Source organism: Porites lutea, chromosome 5, assembly GCF_958299795.1.
Source record: "Porites lutea chromosome 5, jaPorLute2.1, whole genome shotgun sequence".
Lineage (NCBI taxonomy): Eukaryota > Metazoa > Cnidaria > Anthozoa > Scleractinia > Poritidae > Porites > Porites lutea.
In genome coordinates, this window is record NC_133205.1 from 719420 (window position 1) to 738311 (window position 18892).

The following is an 18892-nucleotide window of genomic DNA, read 5'->3' on the forward strand; positions in this document are numbered from 1 at the left end:
TTACCATTTTGTCACAGGTCAGAACTGGATGTGCCTTTTATATCTACATTATTCACAAAAGACTTCGCAGGCATCACGCCCAGTGCTAATATCTTGAATAAAGTGCCTCTAATCATGTGCTAAGTGATTTTCTCTTCATGCTTGGCTGAATTTGTAACCGACAAGTAGTGAATATGTATGAAGTTCCTTTACTTAGCCTCCAGTGAGTTTTGTGTAACACTTAACTATTGTTTCATGCTCTGTTTGACCGCTGCCGGCAGCGTAATAATAAAGTAAGCAGTCGTTATGTTGTCAAGCCAAACGTGTTCTAACGCTAGCAGTATGTCAAGGTTGTAGCGGGATTTATCTCTAATCAGCGACATTGACAAACTTGTAACTTGTCTATTACGAACTGTTTTATAACTCTTGGCATGGGGTTATGGCATTGGTATTTTCATTAGTTTACATTAGCGTGTAAACAGCGAGGAAAGGACTCTAACCCTACATATTACATCGCTAGCGTATTTGCAGGACGAAGTCACAAAGCGTGAAGCAAAACTCTTGTAAGTCTAGCATATGTATTCAAGTTTACGTACGGCACGTAAGACGTGACCTCAAAACTCAAAGTACGATTTTATTTCTGACAGATACAATGTTGAAGAACATTTGGTGGACAGCTTTGCTCGGTCTGCTCTGTCAATCTCATTCGCAGTCCTCTCAGGTCAGTAAGACACAAATCAGTTTTAACTTTGTTTAGAACCTTTTAATGTAAACTATAAAATACTTTCAGTTACAGGTTTTGAACCCCAAAAGAGAAAGAGTTAAACACGATTGCAAGCAATTCTGTACGCGCTTTTGTCTCCAGCGCGGTCTATTCTTCACAAATCGGCAACAAAATGGCTTAAACCACGAAAGTGTTGAAAACAACCAGTGAATTAATACTGCGACAGCCAAAACGCAATCATCTGTGAACATCAGATGCCACTACGACTTCATAGCGTCGGGTTTTTTTGCTCAAATACCTGAGCACAAACTTAAAATTTGTGCTGAGGCCGCAATGTCCTGAAAATAGCTAAGAGCTGTAAATAGTTATAAATTAACCTGATAAGATCTCTAAAATTGCCCATGGCAGTATGTTGCTTATTAAAGTGACCAAATCATTCTTGACGTAAACTACACGGGATAATGACTATATCAGTACTTTTGACTGTCAATATCCTTTAGAATATAACTCTTCGGGTGGCTTAGCTTAATTACAAGTACTTTGCCCCTACAATTATGTCACAGTGTATAGAAATTTGACTATTTCTACAGCAGACTCTTGTTCAGTTAAGATACTTCTGTTTTTAATTGCCTTTTTAGGCCACTGCCCACAAGCCATGCATTGGCTGGGGAGTCTGAACCACATGTGACATAATGAAAAGTGATGCATGATTAATGTTCTTGTAATGGCAGCTCAATACCGACACAAACCTTTTTATTGGCACAAACAAATTACTCGGTGGCAAATTAGTTGAAACCCATAGTGATATGGATGTTTTTTTTTTCTTTTTTTTTTTCACTGATAAATCTCTTCATTCGCGGTGTAGTGGTAAGTTGAACTTTAGATGAAGACAACTGACAAAAAGGCTTGACAGAAAAGTTTAATTTAAATCAAACATTTTGTAAGGCCTGTGTTCTAATCACCTGCACTTATGTGCACTTATATCAAGCCAGGGAGGTGACACTTACAACTCACTTGTAACGCTGTTAACGCCTTTCTCGCATACTTGAAAGCACGCTTGTTTTGTCTCACAAATTCTCTACTTAGACTCTACTCCTCATGAAAGGATGGTGTCGAGAAGAAGTACCAGCATTACAAAATGTTCAGTGTTTTTCGATACCAAATTCAGAGAAACATATAACACGAATAGGGTCCTCATGGGTCAGAAGCAACATCTAGAAACGGCATTGAAGTGATGAAACACAGTGTTGTGTGGGCATGATATCGCCAAGGTCATGGTGCACCGAGGCGTTAATGATTTTCGGTCGCCCAATATAGGAAATGTTTTGTTGTACTTAAATGAACAGTAAACTCTAACACTTGGTTTATATGTTTCTCTACCTTTTTTCTCCTCTCAAACTGCCAAAATTGGCGAAATACTGAGCTTTTCCTGAGAAGCTAACGTCATCGATCGGATTCTGACGAATGCCTGATGTACAAACGAAATCCACCTAGGTGTACAACACTACGATGACAATTTTCTCATTTCATTTTTTTGTGTAGAGGGACCACTGGGGGCCGTGGGGAGACTGGAGTCCTTGCACTAAAACATGTGGAGGTGGAACGACTTCCAGAATAAGGCAGTGTGTCAGTTCATCACGGTAAGGAACTTTTGTTTAACTAACAAGTCTTTCAGCGAAATAGATACCAAGACTCCTGGTCCTATTCTAATTAAACAACAGCAATTCTGTTATTCACTTAATTATCTATCTGCTTCTGCTATGGCATTACTAGACCTGAGTAAGTTAAGATGGCTCAAAAAGTAGCGACCATAAACCTTCCCTATTTCTTTTGTAAGTTTTTGAAATCCTGAAAAGAAGTAAATGAATTTTTCAAAATTTGAACTGAGACGTGCTACGAACACCGAAAGGTCCTAGGAATCTGTAAACCTATACTTTCAAGTGGAAGAAAGACCTGTCAGGTGTAGGTATTTAAAGGAGTGTTCAGGCAAATGTTTCTTTGGACGCATTTGGGACACTACTGGTATCACGGAAAGAAGCTGTGGTTCAGTTTCTTTTAGTCATGTACTCTGAGAGCAGTCTCTTATTTTCTTCAAAAGCAGTCCCATTTTGGCAAAAAGCGTTTTTCGTGCATACCCGCTCACTCCGTCTGAGAAGTCGACGTATTTAAGAGAAAAGGCGGACTGCAAGCAGTCTAGTACTCCAACTCTGTTCAAGAGCACTTTGTTCCCGGATAGCCAAATGCAGACTTCAGCTTGGGTATTTTAAAAATTCTTTTAAAAAAGACAGAAGAAAATTTTTTCCCTTATCCTGTTTAACAGGGGAACCACTCCGCCTAGATATGTGTTGAAAGTATACAGGGACAAAAGAAGCTGCCAGGGAGAGGCTATTCAATATGGCACCTGTAACACACAGGTAACTTAGTTGTAACACAAATAAATATTCACACATCCAGTGTTTTTGTAAGTAATTCGCTTTTTAAATTTATTTTGTTTAAAAATTTCAGTGCAAAATTTCTTCCTTATTCAAGCGTATATGCAGCCCTTACACCCTTAAAAGGTCAAGTGTCAGTTTGTGGTAGCTGCCTCTGTTGTGCTCCGATCCGACCAACCACTTTGCCCTCTATACACGGTAGACAACATCTACTTTCTGTCACTGGGGTGTTTTAATAAACCTCCTTCACTCGAATTAAAATTCGAGTGAAAGAGGTTTATCTGAGAGAGGAAGTGCTAGATTGAGTTAATCAGTACAATAAAATTTACAGATGATATTCAGATTTTTTTTATTTTTTATTTTTTTATATTTTATTTATTAATTTTTTTTGCCGTGTGTATGAAGTTAATTTAGATATGAGCTCCATCTTTGAAAGAGTTTAGGATGCCGCACGTTAACTGTTCGACCGGCAAGATGGATCAATGGTTCTCTCCAGTCCGATGGAATCGTCCCAATCTTTCAGATTGTTCTGGCATCGCATCTGGAATATTCCGGCGGTCGAAACAATCACGACCGAGCGATTATGTGGAAGGGCCAGCTTTAGGGATAGTCGACTATCTTTCTGCTATATATCACCATGTCTTTGATTATCTAATCTTGTTCTAAAATCCATTCCCGAATGTTCATATATAGTTAGGAACGCAATGCCTTCGGTTCACGGCGCTTTTTAGTGCCATTTATAATTTAATCTACAAAACAATAATAAACACGTTAACTTACGCACGGGATAAAGAATGCAATCCCAGTTTCACCCTTCACTAGATTGTCTGTTTACAAAAATTAATTTTAGTTTTGACCTGTTCAAATAAAATTTCAGCCTTTTGTGTATTACAAAGCTTTTTGCTTTATCGAGTCCATTAACTGATTTTTTGGGTGGACCCAAAAAATTCATGGCCACAGGTGATTACGCCACTCATGCTTGACAATAGATGACGGATCAGTTTATTATTAACAAAAGCACTTCTAGGCCCAAGAAAAAACCGCATTTCATGGACGACTAAGCCTACTGACCTTGACTTTTCCGAAGTCAAATATGCTGAAAAAAAATATATTGATCTTCAATTCTTGGAAATCTTGAAACAAATCCGTGGTGAAAGTCAGAAAAAGAGCTAATGAAAGTCTCTTTCCTGTTTATTTTGCTAGTTGGAAGAAATCGGTTTAATGTTAAGGGTCGCTTTTCCCTTTATTCATAGCAAGAAGACAAGAAAGGCCATCCATCTTTTAGAAATAAATTCATGGGATGGAGTTAAAATTAAAAGTCGGCTTGCAGGTTCGAGCTTCGCTGAGTTATTTAAAGCTCGACTCTATACCGATAGTGGACCACTTAGTACCTGTTCCTGGAATACACCCAGTATTGTCGGTCAGTTTGTGGAACGGAGCACATCATGAACGTTAATTTCAAAGACTGCTAATGCGCGGTGGTTGAATGAAGCAACTGTTTCTTTTACTGCGAAGGCTTAAAATGAGAAAGACACGTTTCTATGGTTCCACTGATTTATGATCAGTAAGCTCTCAAAAGTGCACATTTTTCATTGTTAGTCTCTCTATTTTGCGTTTTGTCTGCAGAATTGTTACCAAGCCCCAAAAGTCACACGTAAGGTGGCTATCAAGGCCAGAGCTGAGCAGTGCACCAAGTTTGATAACACATCGTTCAATGGATATCTTTTCACCTGGATCCCATATTTGAGAGGTAAGATCACAGCAAACGGTTCTTTTTTGTTACATTTGGCCAGGTGAGCTAAGATAATCTTGTATCAAGACCCTCAAGCTTGTTGTCTGCCGAGTGAAACTAAACCTGTGATCACGTGGTCCTTTTTTCCTTTTCCGCTGAGTTTCGTGCTCCCCCGAAAAAAATAGAAACTGAAAGAAAGCCTGATGGCAGGTTAACTGAGATTCATGACTTTAGACTCCTAGAGCAGAAAACCTGCGGTAATCGATAGTTTACGACAGCAAACGTCTTTCCAGAAAAGTCGAAGGTAACATGAATGACACTCACTCTACCACTATGAGACGGACACAAAGTTGAGAAAGAGGGGGGCAACAGTGCTCTAGATCTAACGCTGAATAAAACTCTTCGAAAGAGCTTCCATTCAGGAAGCAACACTAACAAACAACCGATACAAAAAATCCATGCCTAATAATCCCTACCAAGCGTTGCCTCCCTTGTACTTTTTGGGTGCATTGTAGTAACTTAACTCAGTGTTCCGATAATGGGAGCTGAAATGTTTATTTTTAAATCTTAAGTGAAGACTATAAGACAAGATGAATGTCAGCTGAATTGCCTAGCGAAAGGACACATGTTTTTCCTTAAACTTCTACCTAAAGTCAAAGACGGAACACCCTGCCTAACGGACCTGAAGAAAGTGTGCATTGACGGTAAATGCAAGGTAAGATGGCTGCATGTAATTATGGCGGATAAGCCATAAGCCATAGGTGTAGTTGTATCTCTTCTGCCAGGATGCCTATCATGTAGAGTCCTGGTAATTGGCTACTGCTTGTGCCTAGAACACGGGGGAATTTGGGTTCGAATCCTCGCTGGAGAAACATACTTTAGGTCCAAATTTTGTTCGTTTTCTGTCTCTTGATTTCTTCATAGTTATCCGTCCTGAGATGTGATATGATACGACTGATTCAGTATGTATACCTCCTTGCTACCTCTCTGCCAGCAAGCAGGAAATTCCGGCGCGGATCCAATATCCTGTCTGAATGACTCAGAAACCAAGGAAAGGCGTCTTCAGGGAGTTAAAATCGGAAAAATTTCACGGAGGTTCATGCCGCCGACTCCCCTCGAAGATTCGGTATTCGTTTAGGAAATCGTCAGTATTTATCATAGATCCGCATCTGGGAGTTACCTATTTGCAAAGATAAACGTGCAAAAAAATACAGGGAGCTCTTAAAAATCACTTAGCATTGTTCAACCTGTGCTTCAAAAGATGCAATACTCAAATTTCTCAAGTTTCGAAGTCATGCATAAAACGCCCAACTCAGATTCTGGCGGGTCAGTGGCTTTGAAACTTCATAAGAAAGCACTGAATAGTGAATACCACCGGGCATTTATTTAATACTTTCCGGCGGATTAAAAGCCTTTTATTACTTCTTGAATACTGATCTGCTAAGTTTTCAAGCGTAGACGTGCCACATTAAAAGTCCTTGAATCAAGAAAAAAACTCTGTTATCCGAGCCAACTTTGTTGACGGAATCCTTCTTAAAACATTGCTTAGAACTCGTCTACTTCTTTCTGTTCTAGGAACTGCCCAAGGAATGTCAAGGTGGTGGATGTTTTGGTCAAAAGTCTAGTGTTAAACCAAAGCAAAGACGTTCAGGCGTTTTTACCTCCAAAGATGTTAGACGAGGGAAACTAAGTATGTGCTTTGCGTACAGTTAATCGAGTAACATCTTGTTTTCCCATGCTTAGCTGGTTTAAACCCTTTAAAAGTCCCAAGAGTGACCAACATCAATTTTCTCCTAATCAGTACATAATTAAAAGAAAAGTTTACGAGAATAAATGCAATGGTCACCAAAGGGAAAGTGCTTTGATCTTCGAAAAAAACTACTGAGATCAGTCTCACGGAGAATTTGTATGTGAATATTGGGGCTTAAAGGTTTAAAGCTTATTGAAAGCCTCAGATAAACAAATACATCTTAGATTGGAAACCTCGCATACTTCAGTAATATCTGACTCACCATTAACGAGACCTCTTGGAGGAAAAAGGAAACGCATTTAGACTCATTTGCAATTTGGCAGTGTTTCTATTCCCCTTAACCGTGAAACATGATCGATAACCCATACAATATACAGCTAAAATGTTCCAAATTTTCTATATAATTACTAATTGCGATTCACTGCTGTCTGTACATAGATCACCGTTTTAATGCTACTATTTTATCGCGACCTGTCGTTGTGGCGGCGCGAGTGAGTTCGGAAGTTTCTCCCCCTTTAAACTCCTACATTCATACCTTACTGATGGATGTTCGTTATTCAGTTTTAGGTTACAATCCTATAATAACAATACCGGCTGGTGCTACCAATATTAACGTCACAGAGATCAGAAGAAGCAAAAACTATCTTGGTAAGTTATGTAGTTTATATAATACTTTTTATCTTTTCCTACCGTCTAGCTTCATAACAAAGAGTTTGACTCGGATGAAATGAGCCCAGGCGTCCTTTCCCTATTGCGGGGTTCACTGTCTGTATATTATGTGTGGCTAAACAAAAAAAAAGACCATTTTGGAGGTAATCAGATTGGAGAATCCGGGCATCGATCCCGGTACCTCCCGCATGCTAAGCGAGCGCTCTACCATTTGAGCTAATCCCCCTGTTGATATTTTTCACTTGGTTACTTTTTAGCCTAATGAACTGGACTGAACAACATTTTGTAACTGAGGTAGAGTCTAATGCAGTGTCGGGCTATGCGTCTAGTCTCACAAATAATCCCGGAATGAGATTGGTAGATTAGCTCGAATAGCAGGAGGAATTAATAGGAGGCCGAGATACGACAAAATTATTTGAGTCTTCATTTTTCCAACACTGTTGATTTATAAGTGCATAAGCTAAAATAAAGACTTCCTTTTATGATAAAAACATCACCACGCTACGTGAAAAAGGTTGACAAAAATAATGTAAGCTTCGAACGTTCCTCTTTGGACATATATTCTATTATGTTTTTGTTTTGTTTTGTTTGATTGTTTAGACAGGATTGGGGGATTAGCTCAAATGGTAGAGCGCCCGCTTTGCATGCGGGAGGTGCCGGGATCGATGCCCGGATTCTCCATACCTTTTTTTCTTTCTTCCCCTTTTCATAGCAAATTTGCTTGCAACTTCGAAGTGACAACCAAAAACTGGATAATATAGCAGCTGCGCTTCTCAACACCAGCCACGAGACTCTTTTAATTAACTCTTTTAAGGCTGAGGGCCGCGGTCCGAAACATAGAAATATATATAAAAATAATGTTCTCTTGATTGAAAGTATATATTGAATTATCTCGGTCAAGTATTTAAAACTTTTCATGGCTTCAGCTTTGTAAGTTCAAGTAATGATCAGCAAACAAAAGAAGATTGTGGAGAATCCGGGCATCGATCCCGGTATGTCCCGCATGCGAAGCGGGCGCTCTACCATTTGAGCTAATTCCCCAACTACGATAAATGTTTCATAAAATATTAAAATTTTAAAAAAAGGTATTGCAAGAGCACTCAACTCCCGTCACTGTTTGAACTCAGACCAAACACATGCCGCTACTTCTTTGGGATTTTTTTCTGTTTACTTCAAAGTTTGTCATCATCATTTTGTAACTGTAGGTCAGTTCCAACTGAGATTCATCTCAGTATATATCATCAATTTCACTTCGAAATTGGTTGATGATTGAACAACTAAATTGAACAGTGCAAAATTGAAAGTTAACAAGAATGTTACAATGGCCTAGTAAAAAAAAAACAATAAGGAAAACTTTTGAAAATTGGAGAATCCGGGCATCGATCCCGGTACCTCCCGCATGCTAAGCGGGCGCTCTACCATTTGAGCTAATTCCCCTCTTGATGTTTTTCACTTGGTTACTTTTTAGCCTGATGAACTCAGTACTGAACAACATTTTGTAACTGAGGTAGAGTCTAATGCAGTGTCGGGCTATGCACTGCATCTAGTCTCACAAATAATACCGGAACGAGATTGGTACATTATAGGACGAATAGCAGGAGGAATTAATGGGAAGCCGAGATACGACAGAATTATTTGAGTCTTCATTTTTCCAACTCTGTTGATTTATAAGCGCGTAAGCTAAAATAGAGACTTCCTCTTTTCTTTATGAAAACATCACCATGCTACGTGAAATAGCTTGACAAAAATAATGTAAGCTTCGAACGTTCCTTATATTATGTTTTTGTTTAGTTTTGCTTATTCCTTTAGACAGGATTGGGGGATTAGCTCAAATGGTAGAGCGCCCGCTTTGCATGCGGGAGGTACCGGGATCGATGCCCGGATTCTCCATACCTTTTTTTTCTTTCTTCCCCTCTTCATAGCAAATTTGCTTGCAGCTTCGACGTGACAACCAAAAACTGGATAATACTCCCGTCACTGTTTGAGCTCAGTTTTTCTTGGAACCCGAGGCTGAAATAAGCAGGGTTTGAAAGACCAAACACATGCCGCTAATTCTTTGTTTTTTGTTTCTGTTTACTTCAAAGTTTGTCATCATCATTTTGTCGACCTGTGCACTCGCACAAGCTTGAAGAGTCCTTTCTAATCCCCACGATGCGTGATGGGACGTGTTCTAGTTTATGAATATATGTTATCAGATCTTTTCCTGGTTAGTGTTTCCCAAAATAGACGCTATGGTGCAACCGTCGCTACTGTAGGTATTCCAACTGAAATTCATTTCAGTATATATCATCAGTTTCACTTGGAAATTGGTTGATGATTGAACAATTAAATTGAAAAGTGCAAAATGGAAAGTGAACAAGAATGTTACAATGGCCTAGTAAAAAAAAAGAATAAGGAAAACGTTTGAAAATTGGAGAATCCGGGCATCGATCCCGGTACCTCCCGCATGCTAAGCGGGCGCTCTACCATTTGAGCTAATTCCCCTCTTGATGTTTTTCACTTGATTACTTTTTAGCCTGATGAAATCGGTACTGAACAACATTTTGTAACTGAGGTAGAGTCTAATGCAGTGTCGGGCTATGCACTGCATCTAGTCTCACAAATAATCCCGGAACAGATTGGTACATTATAGGACGAATAGCAGGAGGAATTAATGGGAAGCCGAGATACGACAGAATTATTTGAGTCTTTATTTTTCCAACACTGTTGATTTATAAGCGCGTAAGCTAAAATAGACTTCCTTTTATGATAAAAACATCACCACGCTACGTGAAAAAGGTTGCCAAAAATAATGTAAGCTTCGAACGTTCCTCTTTGGACATATATTCTATTATGGTTTTGTTTTGTTTTGTTAATTCCTTTAGACAGGATTGGTGGATTAGCTCAAATGGTAGAGCGCCCGCTTTGCATGCGGGAGGTACTGGAATCGATGCCCAGATTCTCCAAATCTTTCTTTTGTCTAACAAAAATAATGAAAGAGCTACGTTCTTCTTTGCCATGAAATTTATTTTGCCGTATGTTTCTCAGTAGCCATCGAAAAAAGGGGGGATTAGCTCAAATGGTAGAGCGCCCGCTTTTCTTTTCCCTTTCCTTGCAGCAGTAAATTAGACTGAAGCAAAAAAGTGGACAAAACTGGACAATATAGCAACTACAGAATATTCGCCACCAGTCCGGCAGATTCAAACTGTTAATTTACGAAATAATGCCCTCTGTTGCAACTTGATAACTGCTGCAAAATATTCGTTTACTAAATATTCCCACGCTCCAGTCTTTAAAATTCAAATAATGATCAGCAAAAATAAAAGAATAGAGAATCCGGGCATCGATCCCGGTACCTCGCGCATGCTAAGCGGGCGCTCTATCTCTCACTGGGGAATTCGCTCACATGGTAGAGCGCCCGCTTTGTATACAGGAGGTACCGGGATCGATGCCCAGATTCTCCATGACTTTTTTTTTTCCTTTTTTCCGTTTCTTAGCGGGAAGCAATAGTTAAGAGTGAGAAAAAAAACGCTCACCCTGGAACTCTCTTCTAAAGTTACAGGGCAGTCCAACAGATTCAAATTAAAGAAAATATTTTTTTCTGTGCCGGGCACTTTGACTGCCGCTGCAGTCAAAACAACCTAACTGATGATCAGCAAAAAAGAAGGCTGGAGAATCCGGGCATCGATCCCGGTACCTCCCGCATGCGAAGCGGGCGCTCTACCATTTGAGCTAATTCCCCAGCTACGATGAGCTGATCCATTTGACAAATTTAAAAAACAGGTTTTGCAAGAGAACCTGCTGTAATATTTTATTCAGTAAGAATTTTGTATTGTTTAATTCAGTTTTTAGATAAAATCCATGGTAGTGAAATAATCAGGGCCTTTTTGGTAAAGAGCAGCTAGAATCTTGCTGCAATCTCAAATGCCAAAGATGGCTGTGCGCAAACTATCAGCAGAAGTATAGCGACAGTGGAAAGGTTTAATCAAGGATATTATTTATATTTTCAGCTCTTAAGTCTCACGATTCAAACAAATATTACATCAATGGTAACTGGGTTGTTGATCCGCCAAGAAGATATAATGTAGCTGGAACGACATGTTATTATTCAAGACCTCGCAGAAACACTGGAAATGAAGTAGAGGCCTTTATCGCTGCTGGACCAACTACCGAAGATCTTGACGTAATGGTGAGGGTCAAGTTTTAAAAGTTTAAATTGATTAAACCGGGGATGGACCCACGTTGGGAGGACTAAAAAATCATTAGAATTTGTTTCGTTTTTCATCTCAGTCAAAAAAATAAAGTGGAGAATCCGGGCATCGATCCCGGTACCTCCCGCATGCTAAGCGGGCGCTCTACCATTTGAGCTAATTCCCCGTGCTTAATATGGCGCCGTGGTAGAAAGAATGAAAATATATTCCACTTGCACTGCCACTCCAAAAAATTAAAACTGTGACTGTAAAAGACTCTTTCACTTCATTCAAGTTGTTCGATTATAGTACGTTGCAGTACGTTGCGTAGAAACAAGATGTATACACAATGTTGACCTTTTCCTTTTCCTCCCTCAACAGTTGCTTTATCAAAACGACGAACCTCAAATCATGTACTCGTACCTTCTTCCAAGAAATTACCCAAATACACAATACCAGCGAGGACAACAAGCACAGCAGCCAGCGGAACCCGCTCCTATTGGTCACAGAGGCTTGGTGACACAGCCCACCCAACCTACCACTAACAGGAACGCCCATGCTTGGAGACTCACTGGGTTCACACAGTGCACCCACTCCTGCGCAGGAGGTAGCACATCTTCAGCTAATCACTTTCATTTAAGCTGATTTGTTATTGTCGATAATAATTTGATAAATCTGAGTTGCTATGTGGCCGGATTTTTAAAATATGTTGCGTACCTTTTATTAACTATTCTTATCAGGTGTCAGTCCTTAAAAGGTTTTATTTTGACCCAACAGGCGTTCAGAAAACGGTACATCAGTGTGTTTCCTTGGCGGATAATTCAGTTGTTGAACAGTCACTTTGCTCGGCGGACCCGAAACCACCGCAGAGACAGAGAGTTTGCAACTTGCAATCCTGTCCACCAAGGTAAACGGTAACTGTAATTAAAAAGTCTTTTTTCTACAAAGGCTTTTATGTTCTCTTGACAAACGTCATGGCTTTCTCAACGTATGGTTTGGTGACTACTATGGAATAAGCTTATTTTCGAGTGGCTTAACGTAAAAGATAAGAGTTTTGGTTTGTGCCAGCCGCATATTATGTCCTTTAAGCCTTGCCAAGAGAGAATGATTATTCTCTCTTGGCCTTGCTTCCACTGTTTTTTTAAAATAGTAACTAACCCTCTATATGTTTTTTATGTCACCGGAGGGACACTTACAGCTTAGATGAACTTATATAGCTATAGCTCATTTCTTCCCGCACCATAATTATTTTTCCCATGATCATGTTAATATAAGATTTGGACACAAGAGTAGATTCTGATTCAACTGACTTGCGGTATGATGTGACTGCAGGTGGGAGCCCGGTGGCTGGGGCAAATGTTCTAAGACATGTGGAGCTGGTTTACAGATCCGGAATCTCCGGTGCAAGCGGCTTGTTGATAATAATGGTCAGAGACAGCAGCAGATGTTACCAATCAGCTATTGTCGTCAGTGGCAGCGACCTGTTGCAAGCCGGAGCTGCAACTTACAACCATGTCCTCTTCCCGCGAATTGGACAGTCGGAGAATGGGGCAAGGTAATTACCTTAGGCCCCCTCCCCGCCAGTTTGAATTCTCCCTTCCTGCCCCCCCACCCCACAACCTTCAATTCCCAGTTACATATATGCCAACTTAATCGCGAACAAAAGGGAAATGAGTCGATTGTAAGCCATCCGATTCTGAGCGATCTTTCTTTCGTATAGCAGCTCTTTCTTAGAGCCCGAGCTTTCAGTGGTATAACATAGATTCGGTGGATACAGATCTACTCATATGGCAATTTTCAATGATATTGAGGTCGCTCACACGACTGCCATCGTCAATTTCGTGTCAGGGATATATCCATGCTGTGATATATTCACTGAGATCGATATCTTAATTATAATGTTAATGATAAAGCCTATGCGCTAGCCTTCACTGTATTCCATTCTTTTCGTCTCTAACTTGAAGGTCATATTTGCAGTGTTCCGTTACTTGCCAAAGAGGAGTCAAACAGCGGGCCGTGCGATGTGTGGACATAAGTAACAGTCTCGTAAACGAAAGCTTCTGTAGTCACACCCAGAAGCCTTCAGCAGTGGCTTCCTGCTTTGCTGGCTCGTGCAAGATGGAATGGTTTGCAAGCAATAAATGGTCTCATGTAAGTGCAGTTCACTCCGGTGTCGGTATTGTTCCGTTTGAGAAGACTTTCAGACTGCTCTGATCTTTTACCCAAAACAAACCCAAATAAAACTTGCTAAAAGTACGAAAGGACCGCAAGAAAAAGATCCAGTCTAACTGCATGACTTTTGAATTTCTTGAACATCATGTAAGATATGCTGCTCATTAAAAACTCCCGGTTTTCTCATATAGTGTTCAGTTCTCTGTGGCAAAGGAGAGCAAAGTCGCCGTGTGATGTGTGGAAGGAAAGGAGGAGACGCCATCTCATCAGATCACTGCTCACAGGAAAATAAACCAAGTACCACCCGACAATGTAATATTGGCAAGTGCCAGGCAATATGGGTGGCATCAGATTGGAGTACGGTAAAATATATTTAGCATTCAACATTATCAGTTGTCGGAGAGAGAGAGACCTTGTTTGTCCACCTCACCACCTTAGTTAAAATAACATTCTTTCTGTCGCAACTGTTTATCTATGTAAAAAAGAAAATCAATAGTTTGATAAAGAGTTCCCCTAACTTTAACATGCACTTCCTAAAATTAGGAAGGCGTTGAAGGACTTCAAGTTTTACTTAAGTAGTACACTTGAGTTAAACCCATGCAAACTTTGTCCCTCTCTTTTGGGTTATCAGAGATATCATGCCAACACAGCAAATTAATTCCATTTACTTGACAGTGTTCGGTAGATTGTGGGAGAGGTACACAAGTCAGATCAGTGTTCTGTGCGGGTGTGGATAAAGGCAAGTACCAGGAATTTCCGGATGAGGCTTGTCCACGCAGTTCAAAACCAGCAAGTGTTCAGCCATGTAGCAGCCGTATATCCTGCAAACCACAATGGTTCACGACAAAGTGGGGCAAGGTATAATGAACTCATACTTTATCATTGATGCTATTAAAACGAATGATAGCAATGACCGTATTTGTTTGTATCAGTATGAATTTTAAGAAAGATTTAGAATCACGTCCCCCCATGTAAAGGAAATTCCGGAATCTGGGAAAGTCCGGAATCCTGGGCTTTGAAATCGCCAATATAGTTCAAGAAATCCGGGATCCCACTAACGATTGAAGTCCAAAATCAAATCAAAGTTCTGCTGACAGAGAATCCAGAATCTAGCACCTGGAATCCGTAATCCATGGCTTGGAATCCAGGACCTAAGACAGTATTGGATTGCCTAGTTTACGTACGGGTGAATGACGTTACCACAAACGACTATTTGTACCACGTGACCGTCTTAGTACCGTCGTAATTCTACAGTCTACACAAAAACTAGCAGATTCATGTCAGGTTCATCAATAAGATTGAACAGTTCTGACTTCTCTTTCATCCATCTTGTTCTAGGAATGTTAAAATTGTTAAAACTACTAAAGGTCACTTCTTCTATCTGTTTATTCGCAGTGTTCTCGATCATGTGGTGGTGGAAGTCAGGTCAGAAAAGTAACGTGCCTGAATCATGAAGGAAAAGCTACCAGAGATTGCAGCTCAAGAAACAGACCGCTTCACTATCAACGCTGCAACAATACGCCTTGCCCAACATCATCTAAATATTTAGGACAAGTGAAAAACTGTCATGATATTTATACTCGTGGACTATGCTTTTATGTAATACAAGCGAACTTCTGTCAGTATTCACATTACCACAGGATGTGTTGCAATAGCTGCCAGAGAAGACATTGAAACTGGGCCCTATGAAGAATCAGGAAGCTTTGCCTCCGCGAAGTCTACACCTCAGTAGGACACATTGTTGCAGCCTGAAAAGAAGTGTTGGTTGTTTAAAGAGTTACGATCACGACCGAAAAAGAAAATAAGCTTCTTTTTCAAGCCTGTGCCAGTTTCTCCCGAGCAGATAGTAGGGACGTTAAGAAAAAATTAATAAGACAAGCCAAGCGAAAATAAGACGCTGCTTTATGCAACCGGGCCGAACGGACATAAGGAAGAAATATATCGACATACTTATATGAAGTAAATAAATTAATATAAACTTCTTTTATGATTCAGTATTATTAGAACTGTAGGCTATGTTCACGCGTATACGTTTATCAGCTTTTCACACGAAACGTCTTTTACCCCGTGAACGTGTACTGTAATATATTACGTGTGCACGGAGGCTGTATGGGCAAAACTTTTAGCCAATTTCAAGAGCATTATCTTTCGAAACCTGTGAGCCATGTATCACTTTAAAATTGCATTGGAACTCACGACAGGGAAAGCAAAAGAAACTTTAGAGGTTCGTTCAGAAGCTCTGGTCTATGCTTAAGAATAACGAGGCGCAAAGTAACGAGTAAGGACAAAGAAATTACAGAGTATTAGAAGCTTTTCTTGCGTGCGTTACTGTTAAGCTAACCAGCTATCCGCAACTGGTGTGAAATAATAATGCGGCTTAATAATTAAGAAAAAAAACAATATATTTCCCTTGTCTTTTAAAAAATAGCATCAGCGAGCTTTGGAATATCACACAACAAAAAGGTTTAACCAAAAGGACCTACAAATACAGACAGAGAGATTACATAGGAATACACCGAGCTCAAATAAAATGTATTTATTCTTGTTCTTTACAAGCAGACTTAGTCTAATGTCATTATAATTATTAGGTTTATTTTATAAAAGAATTTCGTAGTAACCGTGTACGCAAAAATAACAAAAGACGTAAACATAATTATTATTATCCTTCACATAAAATGAAACAGAATGATGATTTCTCCTTGTGATAAATGTACAGTGTACATGTAATAAAATAAGAATAAAACATTTATAAGTTATTTCATTGCAGTGGTAAATGACCAGCTTTGTGCAAAATTGATTGTTCTGTTGATTACACTGTGTATGCCATTGTTCTCTGAAAATCAAGTTAAATATTATACATCCAACTCCTGACTGCCCACAAATAGGGTTTCACCAAAAGTCTTCATAATCCTTGATTCAAAGAGATTCCCCTGAAGGAGTTGGCAAGTTTGGCAGTTGGGTGCTATTCAGACTTCGTATGTCCATCCACTGCAACTTCTTTAGCAGGTGACACTTCTGTTTTGACTTCGCCATTGGCTAATGTGCCCTGATGAAAAAGAAGAAGGATGAGCGAAAACGTGAAGTACTCCTAAAAGTAAGGTTGAACCTCTAGTCAGTAGCTTCCCATGGAGGTGGGTCCATACCCTCTTATAACAACAATTTCCAATGACTTTTAGAGTTTTTTCGGAACTTCAAAATCAGATACATGTGCTCTTTGCATGTTTGTCATGTCTTATTGGTGTAGCTGAATGTAGTTAATTATATACTTCAGTTAATTTCTGTTTTTCCTTTGTTTCAAATTCATTAGCACACATTACCATATCCTGTAATCCAGAAACAAAGGAGAAACAAAACAATTACTTAAAAGAAAAAATTAACTACAACATAGCTGTACTCTGGATGGCGGGCTTCAAAAAATGAGATTAACAAGACTGTTTACGACAGATTACTTTTCTATGACTGCAACAAGTTAGACAAGTTATTTCACAAGCCAACTGCCACACCACCCAAGGTTCATTCACTTCCATGTCTGGAGCAGATTAAGGGCAAGTTGGTTCAATGCGTTCTGCACAGTATTTGGACTAAGAAAACACTGTTTATTGTCATTGATAAAGCCTCTGTTTTTTATTTAAGCCTTTTGACTGGTCGGATAAAAAGGTTAATCAAAACTATAAAAAAATTCTCAAATCTGATTGGCTATAAACAGTCCTGATTTCAGCTCTAATAGGACAGTGTAATACAACAGTACATGTCATATTTGTCTATGTAATTGGACAGTAATAGCCATCGCACATGCACTTTCAGATGGGTTTTTATTTTTACTTCAAAAAACTGTTGGAATATCCTGTGTTTTAATTACAGAAAAGCTTACGATATCATAAATTTTGTTATAGTTATGATTCTAAAAATAATATGAAGTTAAAAAAAACACAAAGTCAAAGGGCATGAAAAAGCTAAGGGTATAGAGGTCCCAATCACTGTACTAATCCTTGTACTAAATCTTGCTATAAAAGGTATGTGGTCGCTGACTAAGACTATTAAGCCACTGAATAGTGGTACAATATGGTGGTGCTAATTAATTACAGCTGTAATGTATAACATAACATAACATAACGTAGGACAATACCATTAAATAAAGAAACACAAAATCAAAGGGCTTGAAAAAAACTAAGAGCAGGCCCCAATCATTGTATTAGTCTTGCTCTGAAAGGTATGGGATCGCTGATCAAGACTTAAGAGCCCCTAAATAATAGAACTAGATGGCGCTAATTACAGTTGTAATGTAAATCACACATAAAGCACTGGATGTCATCATTATTATTTTATGCAGTAAAATTACACAGGTAAGTTGCTATTAAAGAGGATAAGAATAATTTTTTGGTCACATGATTCTACAGTTTCAGCAGATAATTTGGGTCGACATGACCTTCAGGCAATTTTAAAAATTGCAACATACACGTACAACTGAATACATGTTGATGTATTTTATAACTTCCAGACAAAAATAAATGTTTTAAAAACCTGTCTTAGCTTAGATAATACAACTGAAATTATGAAGATAACACCCTCTCAAACAGAACGCAAGCCAATATACATAATATCCACCCATCATAAAAATGATAAATTAAACATTCAGCAAATTAAAGTGATATTGCCGTGTATTGTCTTTGGATTTTATTCATTCCGTAGAATCATTTCTGTTGCTTGGATTAAAACTATAAAAGGTTGCATAAGTTACAAGAAATCATTAAGAAAGTCTCTAACGCACCACAGCGTTGCAAACATGTAATAGTAAAGATAAAAAATTAATCCGTTGCCATAATGTGGCAATCCAAGTACGTTTAAGCTTAAGCTAAATCAAACGTGGTGACATGATGAATCGAAGCGTTTTTGGGGTCAGGTTTATCCGTACAAGAACAGCCGAAACAGACCAATTTAAAATACTAGATTCTGGAATTGCGTTCACTTTCATGCTCTTAACTGCTAAGTTTGACTTCATATATATGTCATATATGCTTATAAGCTCACTCACCTTTTCATTAGATTTTTGTAAACCATCTTGTTTCCCACTTTCGAGTTTAGGTTTTCCATACCACCTGTCAATAAGCGGCTGAATTAACTTGTGCCAGATAAACAACACTACTGGCACAAGTATACACGATATTCATACCATTTTGAAGAGAGAAACCCTAAACTTTTTCCTCACTAACAATATTCAACACCTTCTTTCTCCAACACTTTTCTCTCTTCTGTTTTACTTCGCTT

General features: G+C 39.1%; 1 protein-coding gene, 1 long non-coding RNA gene and 6 other non-coding genes across 8 annotated transcripts; 3 read left to right on the forward strand and 5 right to left on the reverse strand.

Annotated features, from left to right (window-relative positions):
• The first annotated feature begins 246 nt into the window (after positions 1–246).
• LOC140936714 (thrombospondin type-1 domain-containing protein 4-like) lies at positions 247–15526 on the forward strand. Its single transcript, XM_073386202.1, has 16 exons — positions 247–542; positions 627–700; positions 2246–2343; positions 3024–3117; positions 4762–4885; positions 5440–5582; positions 6443–6557; positions 7179–7265; positions 11276–11454; positions 11837–12062; positions 12233–12362; positions 12788–13010; positions 13433–13606; positions 13819–13989; positions 14303–14485; positions 15023–15526. The coding sequence occupies exons 2-16, from the start codon at positions 632–634 to the stop codon at positions 15299–15301; spliced, it is 2295 nt and encodes a 764-aa protein (XP_073242303.1). The 5' UTR covers positions 247–542; positions 627–631; the 3' UTR covers positions 15302–15526.
• On the forward strand, positions 7895–7967 carry Trnaa-ugc (transfer RNA alanine (anticodon UGC)). Its single transcript has one exon. It is a non-coding gene; the product is annotated as a tRNA-Ala (tRNA).
• On the reverse strand, positions 8651–8723 carry Trnaa-agc (transfer RNA alanine (anticodon AGC)). The gene has a single exon. It is a non-coding gene; the product is annotated as a tRNA-Ala (tRNA).
• On the forward strand, positions 9104–9176 carry Trnaa-ugc (transfer RNA alanine (anticodon UGC)). Its single transcript has one exon. It is a non-coding gene; the product is annotated as a tRNA-Ala (tRNA).
• On the reverse strand, positions 9698–9770 carry Trnaa-agc (transfer RNA alanine (anticodon AGC)). The gene has a single exon. It is a non-coding gene; the product is annotated as a tRNA-Ala (tRNA).
• On the reverse strand, positions 10935–11007 carry Trnaa-cgc (transfer RNA alanine (anticodon CGC)). Its single transcript has one exon. It is a non-coding gene; the product is annotated as a tRNA-Ala (tRNA).
• Positions 11570–11642, reverse strand: Trnaa-agc (transfer RNA alanine (anticodon AGC)). Its single transcript has one exon. It is a non-coding gene; the product is annotated as a tRNA-Ala (tRNA).
• Positions 15527–16271: 745 nt separating the features above from the next.
• On the reverse strand, positions 16272–18886 carry LOC140936716 (uncharacterized). Its single transcript, XR_012165405.1, has 2 exons — positions 18660–18886; positions 16272–16673 (listed from the first exon to the last, which is right to left on the reverse strand). It is a non-coding gene; the product is annotated as an uncharacterized lncRNA (long non-coding RNA).
• Between the last annotated feature and the right edge of the window lie 6 nt (positions 18887–18892).

What these genes read in the sequence shown, in the direction of transcription:
- LOC140936714 (XM_073386202.1), top strand. Translation starts at nt 632, where the DNA reads ATGTTGAAGAACATTTGGTGGACAGCTTTGCTCGGTCTGCTCTGTCAA. An exon ending in GCATTGACGGTAAATGCAAG is followed by an intron (nt 5,583 to 6,442) that starts GTAAGATGGCTG and finishes TTTCTGTTCTAG; the next exon opens with GAACTGCCCAAGGAATGTCA. An exon ending in CAGTCGGAGAATGGGGCAAG is followed by an intron (nt 13,011 to 13,432) that starts GTAATTACCTTA and finishes TCATATTTGCAG; the next exon opens with TGTTCCGTTACTTGCCAAAG.